We start from the raw sequence: 12976 nt of genomic DNA, 5'->3' as shown, positions 1-12976 counted from the left end.
AAATACACAGCTGTTCTTCGGGTTTGGGTGGATGGAAGAGTGGTGGCGGGAGGGTGGGTGAGAGACTCGAAATGTATGGTTCGAAGAAGATGGATGTGGTGGAAGAATGAGATGATATTGTTGGCTTGCTGGGTTCGATGCTGAGCAGGGCATCCAATTAATAATGCAAAGATTCGGATGGGATGGAATCTGGCAGTTGGCCTGATATTTAGGCGAGGTAGATGACCGAAAAGAAGGAGGAGGAGGAGGAGGAGGAGGAGGAGGAGAGAAACAGGTGGACGATGATAAGGACGAGGACGAGGACGAGACGGATATGGATAGGTTGGGTGGTTCTGCTTGTGATCGGTGGATAGACTTTCAGTCAGGTCTTGTCGATCCTAACTTATCCTCTCTCGTCTGGCTCGTCTGGCTCGTCTTCTTTTTCTCCTTTCCTTTCCTTTCCTTTCCTTTCCTATCTCGATTATTTATTGACTGACTTCGACCATATCTTAAGTTTCACTCTGTTAGGCCTTGGCTGTCCTGTCCTCCAAGTCCAAGACAGTGGAGTTTGACTTACCTAGGTGGGCAGTTGTTCCTCCACGCGAGCCAAACCCAAAGCAAAATACAACCCTGGCTAGGGTATCGACGCGCTGCGAGATCCCTGTGCGATGCTGCCGATCTTAGACAGGCGTGTCCCTGTGTCTGGGGGGGCCCGCCTGAACACAGCCAATGAGTGCGCGTAGGTCGGCCCAAGGCGTTTCTTCCTGCAGCCGGATTAGGGGCAGGGTTCAGGTTCCAAGCTAAGTCAGGCAATTAGGATAGTATCCGGCGACTATCCGCTGCGCTGCGACACGAAGGGCCAGGCCTTGACTTCCGCTCACGGAAGCAGACGGTGGGAAGGTAAATTTAGCAGGCAAGTAAGCAAGGCAAGCAAGCAAACGCCGTTGACTAGCGAGACTTGACTAAGTCAATTGCGGCCTCTCCGCTGCACTGTGCTGGTGACCTCACCTCCCCAAGTCGATAGGCGGGCGGGCTTTGAGGACGAGGATAGCGAGGATGAATGGAAATGGACGTGTAGGTGGAGAGCACCGGTGCTGGTAGGTAGGTGAGTAGAACCCACTGAGGACACGAAAGAGTCGGCGATGAGACAGTGCTGAGCAAATTGGTCCAGAAATGACGAGACGAGTTAGGGGCGTAATTACTACCCAACGGAGAGCGGTTCAAGCGAGCAGAGCAAGAGAGTATAGCCGATTCCACATGCGAGAAATCTCGTGTGGTATGAGAGTGAATCTAGCCAGAGATCGAGGGATTGCGGCAAACACAGAGTAGATATGGTCTTGACGTGTTTTTGGGTGAGGCGACAGACCGAAGAGAGTGATACGTGCTTTATTAGGCGTCTCTGACATCACACCACATGCATTCAGATGAACATGAACAGTGGAAAATGAGGGGGAGGGCCTTGTCTTACAGTATCATAGAACGTTCTGCGGAAGGCAAGGACCGGGGGAGGCTCAAAATCTCCCAATGCCAAAGGTTGGAGAGGGAAATCTGAAGCGAGTAAACAAAAGCCAAGTCGCCACACCGCATCTCATTGTTGCAGGGCACGGCACGGCAGGGCCAGGGAGGGCATGGTAGAGCCAGGTAAGGCTGCAGCAAGGTCTCTGAGCGTCAAGAAGCGCCCATGTTCTGCTTCGTTGGGCATGAAAATAGTAAGTGGTGATTCCTGCGATTGGGTAAAAGTAGCCCGCTGGGCAAGCATGTCGCATTTCACAAGCCAGGCAATACAAGTACAGTAAGTAATCTCTCACTTCTCGCAGCTGCAGTGCAGTCGCATACTGTTGAGCAGATGACCATGTCCTGTCCTATTCAGTTCTCGCTTGCTTTAATCTGCATTCTGGTTTCCATTTCCTCGTCATGGGCCGGGCCTCCTCTCCTCCTCGATGAGGTGGGATAGGATATCTGTACGCTCCGCACCTTCCTGCATGAGATCGGCTGCCACAGCACGAAAAGCATCTATTTACCTATCCTGAACACTCTTTGTTAACGTGCCCATCTGATATCTAGGGACGGTCCTTTCCGCAGTACTCCGCTCGGCCTCCTTTCCAGACAGCCAGACCAGCTTTTCTATTGTTCCAACGCTGCAAGCCGCGCCATGCGTTGCCTTGCCCGTGCCTCTTTAAAGTTCTCCCCCTTCGCATCCGTCATTATGCTGCACCTCCATGGCTGGGCTGGACCCGACCATCCACACCCACGCTACAGTACAGTACCACCCAACTCAGATCAAATCAGAATCCAGATCCAGATCCAGATCCAGATCCGCGCCGCTGGACCATGGGCCGCTCCGCGAGGCCGCCGGTCTTGTTTGTGGAGCACAGGAGCACAGGCGCGCACAGCACAACGCTGCGTCTTCACTCGTTAGTGCCCTGCGCGCTTCTTCTACTTCTAACCTCTTCAATCTGACATTCCAAGCAGGCGGTGGCAGTCAAGTAGGCTTTTCCATGCAACCAGACGGCGAGTCTGACCCACTGAGCGCGAACGGCGACGCACTCTTATCATCTTCGACTATCGCCAATTATCATTAACGGGCTAGGGATCCGACCAGTACGGTGATGCAGAGTTGACAGCTGTGACAGGCGCTTGGGAGTCTGCAACGCACAGCTGGCAGCCGTTACTACAGATAGCGAACTCGTTCCGCGGGCGATCAATCAAACGAGCGGGCCAAGCGCTGCTTCTGTATCCTCGAGACAGATGGGACGGGGTGAGAAGTGATGGTTCGTTTACACACGGCGTACTCTGGCCTGCCGAATGGAACAGACCTTCCCGTCGTTACGGCCCGGTCAAGTCATCATGCTCCCTGCAATCCTGAGCCATGACCAAGGCTGTGATGCTATGAATGGCTTTGTGTAAGCCTTGCATTTCAAATGGTATTTTGAAGTGGATCATCACGCTTGCGTCTTACGATAGATCCATTTATTGCTCCAGCAGAGTATTACCAGCTGTCAGTTGCATGGTGTCCAAGCTTGCGACCGAGATAAAACGAAGCTGACGCGGAAGCAAAAGCATACGAAGGGATCACCACAGGCGGGAGGAAGCGGAACTCCCGCAGCTCGTGCAGGTGTAGTGCTCCCAGAGCCACCCGCATGACCCACCTCTTCCTTTGAATTCAGTCCAATCCAAAGAATAGCCTGTCATACAAGACACCAACACCCCATCTACAAACATACCTGAGGGCTGGCATTCCGGCTCGAGGGCCCAGAGTTTGTGTCCACACACAAAGTCGCGCAACCGCCCTCCCTTGTCCACAGAGCAAGGAAATATAGCTCTAATAAGTTGGGACACGTCTCACTGTAGCATTGTTTGACACCAGCGTTCCGCAGACCAAGGAGGACGAGGTGACAGGCGTTCATGGTTCAGACGGTTAAAATTATAGTGCATCCCCATGGCGGACGGGCCGGGCACCAGGGCAGTGGCACGACCCGAGACGATCATTCCGATCCAGGTTCATGGGTCTCACTACTGAATAATGGACGCAAATTTAGCCGCTGTTTTTTGCGCAAGAAGGAAATTGGAAGGCACGCTGAAACCCAAGACACAACATGATCTGTTCCCTGTTCTCTTGTCCGTTTGCCGTTGTCATTATATTTCAAGACATTATTCCATTCCTCATTGTTTCCCCCCTTTGTCTTGCCAAGTGCATCCATCCCTCAGAACGTGGAGGAGCACCAGATTACTGGGAGCGTCTCGAAGGGCTTTCCCGAGACAAGTGCATTAACTTTACGGTCGCGGAGTCCAAGGCGTTCAATCGACAGGGGGTCCGGATATTTTGCACTTGCAAGATTATTATTGCGATTCCTTCTCTCAGAAGCAATTCGGACCGAACAGAGCAGCTATTTGCGACGCTGTCTTGGAATGTCACCAAAGACGGAGTAAACAAGAACAGCTTGGCAGGAAATTCTCCTGCAAGGCGGGAATGAGATCGAAAGCATGACGCTCGACGAATGCGGTGTGCATGTCATTTCTCACAAGTTCAGGGAGCGAACAGAGGATGAACAACACAGCGCAGCTGCACGACGGTGAGGATCGACATGTAATTTAATAGCTTGTGTTTCTGAGCGCCAGCCTGGAGACATGCTTCTCTTTCTGGCGACGCGCAGATTGTGCAGATATCATATTGAACGGACGCTATCTACGTGCAGCAGCATCGGCCAAAAGCCCAGATGTGGCCCGAGACGAAGCGTTGGGTCCAATAATATCTGACCTCCCCTCCCATAAGCTTCTTCTCCCAGGACGGGATAAATCCCATGGAGCATAGTGTCCCGAGACAGCGAACCACAGGACTCCATTCACCAACATTTACTGCCCCGCGTACAAGCTCTGCTTGACAACACATCTTGCATGTCCAACAGTCGGGCAGGCAACACGCTGCCTTTGCCTCACAGCTCCATCTCTCCAATCTGATCTCTGGACGACGACAAAGCAGCGCTGGCTGGCTTTCTTCCCCCGACCACACCGCCCTCGAGTGCTAGACCTCTTCCAGAAGTCAAGTGACCGATAGCTCATGCGACTATCCGCTCTAGTCCGTGTCATTGCTGCAATCGCTGCATTCCCGCCCGCACCGCAAGAGCGGCGCGAGCCAGGAAGCCCAGGATATGCATCTCGGGCACGGCTGCAGTGGCTCGTCAGCGCAGACAGGGGTGGGCGACGCAACAAGGGCTGGGATGCCAATGGCTGACCAGTGACCACTGACCAGCCAGGCAGGCCTACAGACCAAGAAATTTAATATCAAATTTACGATCTCGCGGTCTGTACATCATTATTATTGTGTGCGTATCTGTGTGTCTGTGTGTCTGACTTGCTTTGCTATGGCACGCCAGCAGGGGGCCCCCAGAAATGTCGGCTGAGTGGATCGCAGACACAGCACTGTGCAGGACAGGCAGAGTAGCATGCCAATAATGAGAGGCAACAGAGCAGCGTCAATAATGAACTCACGATGATGATGGCCGGGCTAGCGCTCTTCTCCAATCATGTAAATTACTCCACCAAATAAATAATACAGGCAGCCCATTCAGCTGCACACCGCTGCCAAGCTTCTTCTGGCTTGCCTGTCGTCGGGCCCTCACCATCCTTGCCAAACAGCCCTGCCGATCGACCAATCCGGCCCCAGAGATGCGCTACACGAACAGGCTGTTGTAACGGACTTTTCTGGAAGAAGTTTTGGCGGGGCACGAGTGCTGGGAGATGCCCTGACGCTCAGGCCGTGGCGAACGTTTGGCCGGCCTGCGGATATCTGGAGATAAAGGCGCCAGAGAAAGTGGCGAGATGGGGCACGCATTGGTCCTTGCTTTGGCTCTGAAGGCAGGCAGGCAGGCAGGCAGGCAGGCAGGCAGGCAGGCAGGCAGGCAGGCAGGCAAATCTGGGCATGTCACGATGGGGGATAAAGTTATGGGTGTGGTGCGGTGCGGTGCAGTGCAGCGTTCGAAGTTAGGTGGTGACCTCTCCTGAAGGACAGGTGGACAAGCCTACATGTAAGTAGGCTTAAGGAAGTTAAGGGCGAGGGCAGGCCGTGGGCCCCCTTGCCAGTAGCGGGGCGCTCCAGTCCCAGCAGCAGCCCCGGGGCCCTGGGGAGCTGGAAGTCGGATCGGTGGGAGAGGCTGCGCTGGGCTGTGGGCTGTGGGCTGTGGGCTGTGGGCTGTGGGCACTACTGTACTACAGTACTACTGTACTGGGCTGTCCGGCTGCCCAAGGTGGGCTTCGCTTCGCTTCGTTGGGGGAACACAGACTAACTGTCCTGCAGCGGGCCGAGCAGCGTAATCGCGCATCCTCTCAGTGCCCTGGATCCCCGAAATCTTGGCTACGGCGCGCGTTGTGAGCCTATTATTATGAGCCTGTCTCCTGTGGCGGTGTGAGGTGAGGGTGAGGCCAGCCTGGAGCATGAAGCCTGTAATTAAAGACGTGCTTAGGTGAGGTGAGGTGAGGTGAGGTGAGAGCTCGCTTGCATCCACCTTCCATACAGAGAACGAGGTCAGACAGGCAGGCCCGATGGGACTTGGGGATTCTTCAACACTTCACTGGATGGAAAGGAAGCAGCTTGAGGCCCTCGTCTGAGGACGAATCCTCCATACAACCGATGAATCGATGACTCGATGACTTGATAACGTCTCATCCGGTCCGTCGCTCAACCACTTCTGCCATGAGTCACGATTCACGACCATTTAAAACAAGATGATGCCGGTCACAGAAGCAATATCTTCCCCTCTTGGCTTGTGTGCCGTTGTCATATCCATACTGTACCACGGCCGATGATAAGCGGCGAAGTCTCGACGTGGACTGGCGAGAAATCCGAAGATGTCTTCACGCATGAATTTGATCACATAGACGGTGAGTGATATAGAGCCTAGATCCTGTCGCTAACGGCGGCAATGCGATGAAAACGCGAGATGGATATGTATCTCGTCCTTTTAGGAATTGAGGGGAACACTCACCGCTTCATTCTTCGTCGCTTGTCGCCTCCTCTTTTCATTCCTCCCACAACAGGCACAGCATCGTCTGCCGTCCTTATTTCGAGCAATAGGATAAGCTTGCGTCTGCAAGGTCATGATTACACATTTGGTCAGGAGTCAGGATGATTGTCCAGATTTAGACGCTACCCGGCTGTACTCCGTACGTGCACCATTTCTTTTCCTTGCAGTTGCATCGGAGCTTTGCTGCTTGCAGCTTCCAACTTGCGTTCAGTGGTTGCCCAACGAAAAGGTATCGCGATCTGCGTTAAGTCGCGGGAGTTCCCTCTCAGAGGTTACACATCCATCTCGTCACACCACCCTTCTCACGGCTCGTTTATCGTGCGCCTTATCAAATACCCAGATCGCCAGCAGCGGGAAGACCAGGCAAGCATGAAAATCTTCCGTATCGAGAGCCATGGATGCTCGGTTTTTGGGACTGCCTTAAAACTCGATATTGTCACGGCAGCGACACTGAAAGCAGCACTATTCTCGCCAATAGCGTCCTGCACTGTAACGGGAAACGGGACTAACAGAGACTTGATCTGAAGATAGCCCTCTTCCGAGTGCGACCCCATAATCAAAGTTAGACGAAATCCACAGGGACAAACGGCAACAGAGGGGCCGCCATGATCGGGTTGCTGACCCGATCGCAGAGAAAAGTCGAACATTCGAAAGACTGATTGTTTGACTTCCTTGTTCCGAACCTTTGCTCACTCACATCACAGTGCTGACCACCATTACAACTGCTGTGTTAATGCTCGGACCTGGCCTCACATCTCCAGCCGGCTAGGGCTGGCAAACTGGATCGTCTACTCTATGAGAACAAAATGTGGAGACCCTCATCGTCAGTATGGCATACCACAGTTTGTCAAGTCTGGATCCGTCCCGCATATCAAACACTCTTTATATCCTCGCACCTGTCGACCTGTCCCATTGCGCATTTGTACGTGCGTGCATCACTAGACGCCAAATATCAATGCATCAATATGGGGTAAAGTATCTTGCCGGATTCGGTCACAGCACAGCTCAACAAAATTCGCCAATTTTGCCCCGTTGAAGAGCGTACTCGGCGGAAGCAGCCTGGAAGAAATCTGCAAGTTGGATCAAGTGTAGGAACGTGGCAGAGCTTGCATGCATAACTGAGTATACTTTATCAACCCCACCTCCATACGGTTGTGCCCGCTGCTAGCCTTCTATCCGTGCTACCCATACCCCACACCCTCAAGCTAAGTCAACCTCGATCTGGACCGACCGCTTTACAGTATGTGGTTGCATGGATAGACAAGTAAGTAGAAGTGGCTTTACTGATAGGTCTACCACACAAACCAACGTACATAAGTAAAGATGAAGATATGGACGGACCACAGCATAAATGGCTACCTACCCACAGACGCACTGCACTACACTGCGCATATGGACCGCATCGCATACCCAGTACAGGATGTCTGCAGCATTTGGTACGAATTCGATCAGATGATATCCACCTGACATCCATCTCATTCGTTGCCTCGTCACTGCTCGCATTGAATGATACATACATTTATGCATGTATGTATGCATGCACGGCATCGGATCCAGCGCTGTTTACAATCTGCACCTGCTCTGCTCCTACATATCCTCCATCCTTCACCCCTCATCCTTATTTCCCCGCCTCTCTCAATTCGTCCGCTCATATCTAGTCTTTCTTCTTCTTCTTCTTCTTCCTCCTCCTCCCCGAGGAGTGAGCCCTGTCACAATCATCCTCCTCCCCTTACAATTCTTATCTGCTGTTGACATGGTTTATGGGAATGCGGAGCAAGCTCGGCACATGCCGAAGGATGGGTATGGTAGCAGCAGTACGCATGGCGACCTACTCGGATGGCCCGTTGCGCATAAAGCAATTAATATGGGTCTCGTTATAAGACCTCATGAAAGCTAAAGAGTGAGGATGATGGACTGATTGATTGGCTTTCAGGTGTTTCCGCCTCGTTGGTTTTTTCCCCCCTGTTTACTCTACATACCTATCATTTTGCCTATTCTTCTGCTCAGAGGTCTGAACATTTCGCATGTGATGTATCGTTTTTTTTTTCTTCTCGGGGGCGGGAGAAGGGAAAAATCATCATCAGATCCTTGACAAAGGCGACATGCCGGCGGTTGTCGCGGTCTGAGAGCGAGCGTCGTCGTATTACGACCCTCGGGGAATTTTCCCCTCTCCCTCATCATTGCCATGTGGTGGGTGTGCTGGCGGGCCGGATGCGTTCATGGATTATTCTTCTCTCCCTCTTACCATTTGCTGTCTATGTTCACGATAGTTAAGGATGCGAATACGTACTCAAAGTTGAGGGGTAAGGTTACAGAAGTCTAGATGTAGAGAGAAATTACAGATTTGGACTTCTCGCAAATGTTGAATCAGTTACGTATGTACAGCTCACGCGTTTGTTGGTATTTGAGAGAGCGGTGTGTTGGGGTCACATTGAGTGGGTTACCCAACGGCTGGGATTTTTGGGTATGTTTTGCTCGTGGGTATCGGTTTATCTTATTTGGATCAGTCAATCGTGAGATGTCGGGCAGGGCAAGTTCTCTTGGGGCAGATTTCTCCCAGTGGAGTCATGTTTAAGGATGAGAGTGAGAGACTGGCTTGGGCTATGTCTGTCTGATTGTATTAAGTCAGGCCTCTCTTCCTCTGCTATATTTGGAAATTGTGGTTCTGGGTTTTGAGATTTCCATTTGTCAATCTGACATTTGACAATTGAAAGATGCATCCATGCCGTCTCGGCATGGATTTCAATCCCCGTCGAGATGTCTGTCTCCCTACCTGTCTCCCCTCCTCATGCCGAATAAGCCTGAAGATGTGAAGTCAGCAAATCCTTCCGGCTGCGACTGAGTCGGCTCGGCTCCTGGCATCTCACGGTCTGGAGTGGTACGTCGTGGTACTGTCTCGTCTCGTCTCATTCGTCTCGCTGTAAATTCCCCTTCTTTTTTTTGGATTACTGTCAGCTTCTCGCTTGACTTCTGACATATACTTTCTTACGCCGCCCTCTCCGTCGTCTATCGGGGGAGTAAGAGGGGCTGGCTGGTTGATCGGCTTTGACAGCTCGGGCGCGATCCGCCTATTGTCAGCCCACGTACAGATCCGGTGAAGCTGTTAATGCCTTTACATCTTATCACGCTTCACATGGACATTGGCACATTTGACAACAGCTTGCTCTTCTTCGCCCATTGAGGAGAAAAGAGGGGTTCATCGATCTTGACAGCTCGGTTTGGTACAGATCCGGTGAAGTCTCAGATAGCTGAACGAATAATTCAAAATATGCCGTGAGCTAAATTAATGAGTTTCTTTAGTTTTGTTTATTTTTATTTATTTCTTCTCGGAGGATACTATTTTACTTTGAGAGTTGAAGGTGAGACCTTTCTTCTCGTCATCACTAGATACGTTGAGTATAGTTTTGACGCTCTATTGATTGCTTACTTGGTCGCCATTCATGACTCCTGTCCTGGTGTTCTCGCTTGTGACATGACAGTTGGTCGGTTAAACTTAGTTTAGGGGTTTTCTTTGACGGCGACCAGACGGGCCTGCATTATTATTGGCAGGCCGGTCACTTTGAGAAGAAGACTTTTCCTAGTCACTAGATACGTTTAAGTGATGAATTATTAGCAATTGTTCTCTTGGCTGTCTCTGAGTTAGGGTTCCGTTCCCTCGATGGTGAGCAGACCGACCCTGCATGGCCGTTTGCGTTTACGTTGCATTTCCTTCCCTTTCCTTGCCTTCCTTCCTTCCTTCCTTCCTTCCTTCCCGCGGCGTTCCGCACCCGCATTGCAGTCTGCAGAGCCTGTGGATTCTTCTCCCATGTACTATGTCTTGATTGTTTGCAGTGTGAGTGGTTGGAATGGATTGTCTTGGATTTTTCTCTCTGTGGGGTCGGGTTGTTTTCTGTCGATCCATTCCAACAGCCAGGCACGTTTTTTTCCCCCCTTCCCCTTTCTCTCTTTGCGTACGGCACAGTGGAGTATCGGGTTTGAATTTTCCTTGACAGCTCCATTCGGTATGGGGCTGATAGTTCAAGTGGTGGAGTTGAACCTGAACTTGACGACGTCGAGGGGGTCTAGACTGTTGGGCTGAATCGTGAGATTATGTGTTTAGAATAGTCTCTTGCAGCTGTCAGATTGATTCGAACTATTCCCTTCTCGTCTTTTTGTGCTACCTTCGGCGTGCGGATGGGTGCGGATGGTGTGCGGATGTCAGGTGCCATCCTCGTGAGTTGATTATTTCGATCCATCCCCTCTCTTGATTGACATGTGAGAGGCGCGCCGTTTGCGGACGGGGCAAATGTCCCCATTTCGAAACGTGATGGTGTGATCTTTCGGGGTGTTTGAGACCTTATTATTGTGATTGATTAAATGGATATCTCGATGTGTCTGTTTGCGGTTGACCCGCTCGGTTGCTTGTTTGCGGCCTGCTGGCATCTCGGGCTGAATGTGGAGGATACAGGGGACGGAAGGGAGGATAGCAGAAGGTTTCCAATGCTGGGGCAGACGGGAAGGACCGGAGGGAGAGGCATTCGCCAGGTCGCCTGGCGGAAGGTAAATGGGGCATTGTGTGGGACGGGGTTGACTGGGAATGCTGAGGAATGCTGTTAGGCTCGAATGGGGCAAGTTGGTCGCCGATGATTGGTAAGTAACGAATGAGATCAGACTTTTTGGACGGGCCTGTTGTGAGTTTTTCGATGGACCTCCAAGGGGGAAAAGATGGGCTGTTCTGCTGTGGTTATCACCGAAAATTCTTGCCCTTGTGCGATAAATGGTGCCTGTGGTGTGGAATGATGCTCCAGTGTTTTTCCACCAAACGAAAGGTTCCTTCGAATCACCTGCGCGCGGAGCTCGAAGAGAGAAAGCGACCATGAGTAAGGTGGACAGGAGTGTGTATGATAGCCAGTTTTGGATAGCCGAACTGATTTCCGTTGCACAAGCCTGGCGTGATAGATTTGCTGGATCTTAACGAGGAAAAGTTTGACTTTACCTACTCTGACATGACTATCTTCGTAGTATGCAATGTTTCGTTGACGATAAATGGTCGAGTATACCTTCTATCTCGAAACGGAAGGGTTTGCGAATACCACCTACAATGGAACTAAACGAACAAGAGCGCGCTTTGGAGGCGGACAGGATCGCTAAAACAGCAACAAACGCGCGGTTTTTGATTTCCTGAGAAGACTCGCTTCAACGTTGGGCTAATATTCCATTCTCTTCGGAAGCGTGACTCCTTTCTGAAGCGTTTGAGGCTGGAAGACATGATTGACTATGCGTAGGGCTGACTTCCTGACTATTGAGCCCTGTAGAGATTTTGAGTCCCCTCATCACCCTAGCCAATGTGATATTCACCCCAATCACACTAATCAAGCTGGCTTCCGGATCTCTCGATCTGGCTCGGGTTTATTTCCTACCATCTCCTGAATGCACGTCCCATAACCCCGTTCACACATCCAAACTACTAACGGGTATCAACCCAAATCCAAACAAGCCTCACAAAGCCCAAAACGCCTCCTGTCATCTGCTATCTCCTACCCCGCACTCCACTGTAGTTCACGCTATTCCGAACCGCAAACATACATCTCAGCTCTGACCTCTTGAAGATATTCTGGAGCGAATCAAGCCAGCACGTTAGACGAGGCAGCGAATCGGAAACCATCCCATTGCATCTTATCTGTTCTGTCAAATCGGGCGCTATCCAAAGCTATAACGAGGAGGCGAGGAAGCAAGGGAACGGAAGACGCTCCGATCAAGCCTTCAAGAGTCTTGGTGTAACGGTGATTAAGCACGGCTGCTGGCTTGTCCGCGTTCAGCTTTCGTTGTCTCAGGTCTCTCAGCTGCTGCCGCCGTCGATGTTGTAGTAGTCTGGGCTGAGCAGATTCCCCCAAGAAGGTCCGGGTTACTTCCGAGAGCCGGACTGCTCCGGCGCTTGGGAGTTGGGGGAGAGGTAGCAGATGGACGGGATGCTTCAGTGAGGACCGAGAGTTGGACCGAATTGTAAGTTCGTCTTTCTGTTGGTGGAGTGGATGGAGAGATGGTGCGGGATGCTAGATTGGTGTTGGTATTCATGAGTCTGAGAGAGGAAAGGAGCAGCGCTTGAGATCGAGACGGACATTTAGACAGTGGCAATATCTTTAGTAATCGATCGAATCTCAGTGAACCAGCGGGGAAAGGCCCGAAGACCACAATGTGACAGCGGCCTGGAGATACTAGCGATTCTCTATTCAAGTGATTAGTGCATCTAGTAGACAATGACAGCGTGAAGATACTTCTGATGATGAGAGCGGATTTCGACGAGCCGCTCGCGGGGAAGCATGTCTCCGAAAACAGGAAGTGGTGTAATCGTCTCCTCGAGCACGAAGAGGTGACCACGAACTATTGATTTGTCTCGGGACAAGAACATGTGTAATGGAGCTTGGCGGCGCATGTGTTGAGATCTTGTCAGGAAGAGCTGAGGGCGTAGTGATGACGCTTCCTTCTAGATCTCGACT

At 51.5% G+C, this 12976-nt stretch overlaps 1 protein-coding gene across 1 annotated transcript; it reads right to left on the bottom strand.

Moving 5' to 3' along the window:
• Window positions 1–12266: 12266 nt before the first annotated feature.
• Window positions 12267–12888, bottom strand: ONS95_002352 (uncharacterized protein; the record flags this gene model as incomplete). Its single annotated transcript, XM_058495604.1, has 3 exons — window positions 12267–12532; window positions 12599–12705; window positions 12755–12888. 3 exons carry the CDS (start codon window positions 12886–12888, stop codon window positions 12267–12269), a joined length of 507 nt encoding a protein of 168 aa, XP_058354332.1.
• Window positions 12889–12976: the final 88 nt, after the last annotated feature.

The sequence above is a fragment of the Cadophora gregata genome, assembly GCF_030347475.1.
Source record: "Cadophora gregata isolate MNR1 chromosome Unknown scaffold_11, whole genome shotgun sequence".
In the NCBI taxonomy this organism is placed as follows: domain Eukaryota; kingdom Fungi; phylum Ascomycota; class Leotiomycetes; order Helotiales; family Ploettnerulaceae; genus Cadophora; species Cadophora gregata.
The sequence above is the reverse complement of the archived record's forward strand: the minus strand, read 5'-3'. Positions and strand labels throughout refer to the sequence as shown.